Source organism: Lissotriton vulgaris, chromosome 2_1 (genome assembly GCF_964263255.1).
Source record: "Lissotriton vulgaris chromosome 2_1, aLisVul1.2, whole genome shotgun sequence".
Lineage (NCBI taxonomy): Eukaryota > Metazoa > Chordata > Amphibia > Caudata > Salamandridae > Lissotriton > Lissotriton vulgaris.
This window is the reverse complement of record NC_141687.1, coordinates 1,094,907,451-1,094,913,450: the sequence shown is the minus strand read 5'-3', so window position 1 is coordinate 1,094,913,450 and position 6,000 is coordinate 1,094,907,451. Positions and strand designations below refer to the sequence as shown.

The 6,000-nt window shown below is 40.3% G+C and overlaps 1 protein-coding gene across 1 annotated transcript in view; it reads right to left on the bottom strand.

The window, feature by feature from the left end:
• Window positions 1-311: 311 nt before the first annotated feature.
• POU2F3 (POU class 2 homeobox 3) overlaps window positions 312-6,000 on the bottom strand; it is a 114,964-nt gene continuing 109,275 nt past the window's right edge. Inside the window, exon 13 of the mRNA XM_086956787.1 lies at window positions 312-1,486. Within this exon, the coding sequence (XP_086812913.1) occupies window positions 1,447-1,486 (40 nt within the window). The 3' untranslated portion in view covers window positions 312-1,446. The remainder of the gene's footprint in view (window positions 1,487-6,000) is intronic.

The following is a 6,000-nucleotide window of genomic DNA, read 5'->3' as shown; positions in this document are numbered from 1 at the left end:
CATGCCACTTCCGTTGCTTCTTGTGTTAGAACATTCGGTGAGGGAAATTGTAGAGATCTGGGTGAATGGCCATTGTATGTGGGACACTGGCCACACCAGATGCTGTAATTGACTTCCCTGGCTGTATGAAATAAGAGGTTATCTACTTAAAGACTTTACTGTTATAGGCCTGCTTCCATTGTAGCGCGATAGCTAGGTCTCTTTCTACCACTAGCTTTTGAACACTCTCACTCAGTAACTGTACCAATCTTTCAAAAAAGTAAATGCATTTTCCCAATATGAACAATGATTACAATGACAAAGGCAGGAAACAGCTTTCAGTAACATAATATTTACAAACAAGGAAATAATTTAGCACATAGTGCAAGTTCCCTAAAGAACTGGATACACACAATGATAAAACAAATAAAAATCAAACAGGCAAAATGAAACATTCTAAACATAAATACAGAAAATGCAGGACTCAAGAAACAATTCAATTTCCATAAAGTAACAACAGTGGAACATTTCTTAGAAGCCATTGCTCATTAAACAGAATGACAGCTAGGGATCCAGATATGAGGAGGAACACCCTCAGAAAAGGCAAACCAGCAACTTATAAAATGGCAGTTGAAACACAGGAGTGTCAATTGTTTTCTAAGAGCAATTCTTACACAGAGGTTATTGATTATAAGACGTAGGGTCTGTTGAAGGATGTCTACAGATTTAGGCACCTAAAGCTCTAAAGCACTTCCCATAATGGCAGCTTTGCATGCATTCAAAGAGATTGACTCAATGGAGCATCAAATCTTCAAGCAATGAATGCTAGGAAATGTCACATTCCTTTCCAGGCATGACAAGACAACAGTACCATCCTAGAACAATCCTACATCATGAAGAATATTATCTGGATCTTTAGCAGGATGGGGGAGTTATTAAAGATTACAATTGGAAACAGTGGTCTTGAAGTGGAGGTGCCTGAATGGAGTATTAGAATGGATTCTTTTAAGAGTTTCCAAATAAAGGATCAACTTGACATAGCTCCATGAAAGGCGTTTTGGCAAAACAGGCCCCATGAAGAATTTCTTGCAGTTGTTGAGTATTCTTTGATAGGAGGTTGATCTGGTGTAGGCGCCATAGAGTTTTTTCTCATGGGGAGGTAATGTCCCCTCACAATGGATATCTCAACAAAAGCATTTTGTAGCATTAAAGACAACCTTGGATTGAAGGTCAGCAGGATTTGTGGGAAGAATTAAGCCCCTGAAGATGAACTGGGTAAATTCCAAATGGGCTGGATTCATGTCTAGATCTCAAGAGAGCCCATTCACTAAGATTTTGGGTTTGAAGCATCACCAATGTTTTTCTCAAACAAAGTATGTTGCTGCAGAGCTTTCCAAGTGTGGACTTCATGTTCTATGGTGGCTGTTAGGAAAAAGGTTCTCAAATATGTCACATGAATCCGTGGTCTCAATGAAGGTATGTTGTTGGATTCCATCGATACCATGTGCTGTTAAAAAAAAAAAAGCACAATAAAACATCTCACAAAATAGACATTCATAAATAGAAACCTCCACCTCCTGCTAACTACTCCATGGAGATGAAAGGACAACCCAAGCTTCATATCTGAGTCATGTTTTGACTTATGGTCCCCACTGAAAACAGTCATCCCTAGCTCTAAGATTCACTAGATAGTGTTGGCCATATTTTCCATGCTGCAGAGACTACTAATTCTACAGAGACCAGACTACACTACTTAGGGCTTTGTTGATCATTATCCAAATGTTCGGAAGACTAACTTTGTATCTGGTAGAAAGCTGCTTTTTGGGGCACTTTGAATGGTCAATTGATCATGGAGGTTAAACTTTCAAAGAAACACAGAAATATCCTCTAGTAAGGGACAACTTATAGTAAAGTGGAAACAATTGCTTCAAATCAAAGTCTGAACCTCAAACAGTATAAGAGCAATGCACATTGTTGAACTATTTCATCAAAGCATGAGTAGACATACATTTTTTTAAACTTGGCCGGGGTAACACCAAAAAGAAATATTAAAAAATCACTTATACAACAACAAAGCAATTGGAAAGGCAACCTCACTTAAGGATTGAGCCCCAAAAGTACCCAATGCACCCAAGTACCCAAAAGTAAACCGTGGAAATTCACAATGACTTTGGAATAGGAGCTTGGATTGTGATCCTCACCCAATGGCACAAGTTTAGCGGCTTATCTCTGCCCATAGTAGAGTTTGCAATGCTATGATCTATCCCTCCCCCGTACAGCAAAGCCTAAAAAGTCACACTGACTGGAAGAGAATGTTTGACACATCACCCTTAATTATAGTTTGTCACCCATATGCAATTACAGATTCAAATGTCACGCACAATCCCAACCCACAGGTCAGAACCCACACAAAGAGATGCTTGGAGTTGAAGAGGCCAGACCATTCTATTTTAATCAGAGAGACACAAATTAAGCCCTTTTAAAAACAAGTAATGCTATCTTATTCTACACTATGAAGTGCGGCTGGGATTAATCTTTATGCATCTTGAGAGTCACTCTACAACCATGTTTTCAGAATTTTGGCCCTTGATTGCTTTCTGTGATAAACATTAAAGTACATCTATTAAATCTCCAGGCACACATTAAAACACATCTATTAAGTCCACCAGGCCCCTCACCATTATTTTCCCCATTCTATAATTTGTTGTTAAAATCATGAGTGGCGTATCTAGAAAACATTATTAATCAACCATAACATGAAATCTTATGGCTTCAGAGTACCTGGCTGGGTATTAGTTTGGAAGGTGAAAGAGTGTTTTTTTGCTTAATTATGGCACCATTTGGGATATGCATCAACCTAGCTTCTTTAGATTGTTGCGATAATTCTAATGTCATATGTGTAATTCTTTGTCGCTATTTGTTCCTTTCTGCTTCTTTTTATGGATATTGATAAGCACAATATTTGCTAATAAGGAATATATGCAGTGGAACGGGAAAGAAGTAAAAAATTGAGAAAAAAGGGCCGGTACCAAGAAAATACGCTGAGTGCAGGGATAATGAATGCATATAAATGTATATGAAAATAGAAAAGTTTGAATCCTCATTTTTTATGTTTACAAGCAGTGTGATTTCCAGAAGTCAGCTGCATCGAGGGTAGAGGTGGGTAAAAAGTAAACTTCACCTGAGAAGTTTTTTAAGTTTACATTTAAAGTTTTGGAAATTTCACAAATCTTTGTTTGAAAATTCCTAAAAGAATATTTTTGCAGAAGAATTTTGCAGCAAACATTTTAATTCCACCACTAAAAGTCAATTTTCTCAGATATTTTCAACATCTTCTATGTGTCTATATACAGGCATTACTGGCTGTACTTTTGAAGATGTGTCAGCAGTACAGGTTTTACTTTCAATATTAATTCTTTAATTAAGGATAAGGTAAACACAAGATTGTTTAGTTTTCGTAATGTTTTTGTAGACACTATTACAAGGGTACAGAGGTGTACATGCTCTGGCAGCGAGGGGGTCTTTTCTCTACCTTGTCTTCCACTTTAAGCTTCAAGCCTTAACACAAATTTCACTAGCATCTCAAATTCTCACAGTACGAGCCCTAGCTCAGACAAATCTTACATTGGTCTGCTAGTCGTATCAATCTCCCTGCACTTTTAAATCTTAATTTTGTGAACCTGTATTCTGTAGAATATAGCTCGTCCACTCTTGCAGCTTAGTGTCCCTGAAAATGTGTCTAGGGTTCAGTCAATGAATATGTGTAAGATATGGAGGCTCGTGGGTCCTTAGCCACTTTCTGCAGAAGGGCCCCATAATGTTGTGTTACGCCAATGATTACTACTATTAGAGCAGGACCAATACTGGTTTGCATATCGCTTGGTTCTGCATGAAGTGGCATAGAGTGTGTAAAATGAGGGAGTCGTACTTGGGCCCGGTGATCATCAGTGGCTGAGTTTAATTCAGACATTCCTCTCATCACCTTTTGGTTTCTTCCTGAAACCGCTTATGTTGCATGGAAATGCATTATTTTTATTAGCCAAAGACATGGACCTGCCCTTCTCAGCAGCATACATGTTGGACGTATTTTTCTGGATATTTGCGCCTTTTTCATAATTATGTTTAGACGCTTATATTGCTGTACAGGTTTTCTTGCCCAAGGTCATGAGGGCTCTGGATTGGATTTAGGGTGGCATGGTCGGGGTAATATGATCACTTGGAACAATACATTCCCCACCCCCCCCCCCCCCCCCCACCCCCCCAAAACACTAAACCAATAGTCACCATGCTGGCTGATCTGACAGAGAACCACCTGGAAGAACTAATGAATGGTAGACAACCATGTCCAGTGTTATACACATTAAACATCTCCTCAACCCGACAGAACTCAGGACAAGACAAAATAGAAGGTGGTGCTGTGTAAAGTATGTATGGTGTTGTACTCATCAGGGGTTTATCAAAATTACATTAAAGTCTCCATATTTTCCTACAATATTGTGAGAAAGTGGCTCTATATATACTGGATAATAATGAAGTACAGTGTGTAGAGAGTCCACCAACCCCAAGGGTATAACAGAGGTTAAAGTCAGAACTGACCTTACTTTCAAAAGTGGTAGCTTGTTCGAGCAGTAAAGCAGTACCAGAGGACAGTGGAAAGCATTTGTTGTGCACACTCAGTCAGCAAAAGGTTTCACACACTCAAGAACTGAACTCCAGGCCAACTGTTATTATATCCTCAGATATAGTTGTTTTATTTTTAGAACCAACAGTTATAAAAATATACTTTTCAAGTTATGAGTACTCTCATGTAAAAACTTTGCAGGGGAGCAACAAAGTTTGTGCACACAATAATTACAGGATAGCTAGTAAGCAACATAGTTCTGAAACACACTCTAGCATTGAGCTCAATGGGTTTTTCACAGGTAAGTACAGTTGATTACTTTATGGATTACTCTGGTAGTTCCAGGACTAGATCTTAGCAGAAACCAGATTAGCAAAAACGTTTTAGTTACGGTGATGATTTTTCATGAATATAAAGCCGTTTTAAAAGTTCACACTAAAAATCTTTTCAATGTAACTCTGACAATGTTATTCAATGGGAGGAAATTCAGGTTGCAGGTAAAGTGCGATTGTGTTACTTTTGTAACCCAGCATTAGTCTCCTAGGGCCAGCACTGGGGGCTTAACTCAAAACAGGTAAGTAATTGCGTTTCAGTATTTCGTACGATTTTTAAAGTATATTTGCAGATTTCAAAAGTAGTCACTTAGAAGACATTTCATAGAAAAGCAGACAATGGGTTCCTAGGGAGAAAAAACATGTTACTAGTAAACCCACTTGGGATTACTTTTGCGGTTCAGTACTGGGCTGAAAGGTCCAGTAAAGTACTTTCGAATTCGGACTTTGGCTGATTTTAATGGAATATTTTCAGTTTTCAGAACTTCACACTTAGAAAATGTTCGAGTCAAAATGGGTCAAAGTTATCCAATGGCAGGTAAGTGAATTACCGGTTTCCAGGTGAGTACTTGGTTGGTGAAGTTAGGGTTCTGGGCATAGACTCAGGGGTCCACCAGGGTCAGGTGAGTACAGTTAGTTCAGTCCCAGCGGCACAGGGGCGGCCGGGTGCAGAGGTCGGTAGGCCCAATGATATCCAAAGAGGGAAAGGGGGCCTTCGGTTGGTGGCTGCTGGCGAGCTGGCCACGCGGCTCTGGGAGCTCGGCTCCTGATCACTTGCTCAGGGCAAGGGGGAAGTAGGATAGGGCCAAGGGGTTACAGCCAGAGGCACTCGGGCGGCTGGGTGCAGGGTGCTTTTGAGCCGTCGGGAGCTCAATGTTATCCAATGAGGATCTTGAAAAAGGAACAAAGGCTGCAGGCTCGGGGACGGTGACGCTCCAGGGGCAACCAGCACTTCGAGAGGTAAGTTGGGATGATGGAGCACAGGTAGGTACCCCAAAGGGAGGCACAGGGGGCCGCGGGGCGCCGGGTGCAAGGGTGTCTTTGGAGGTCGGAAAAGCTTACCCTCGG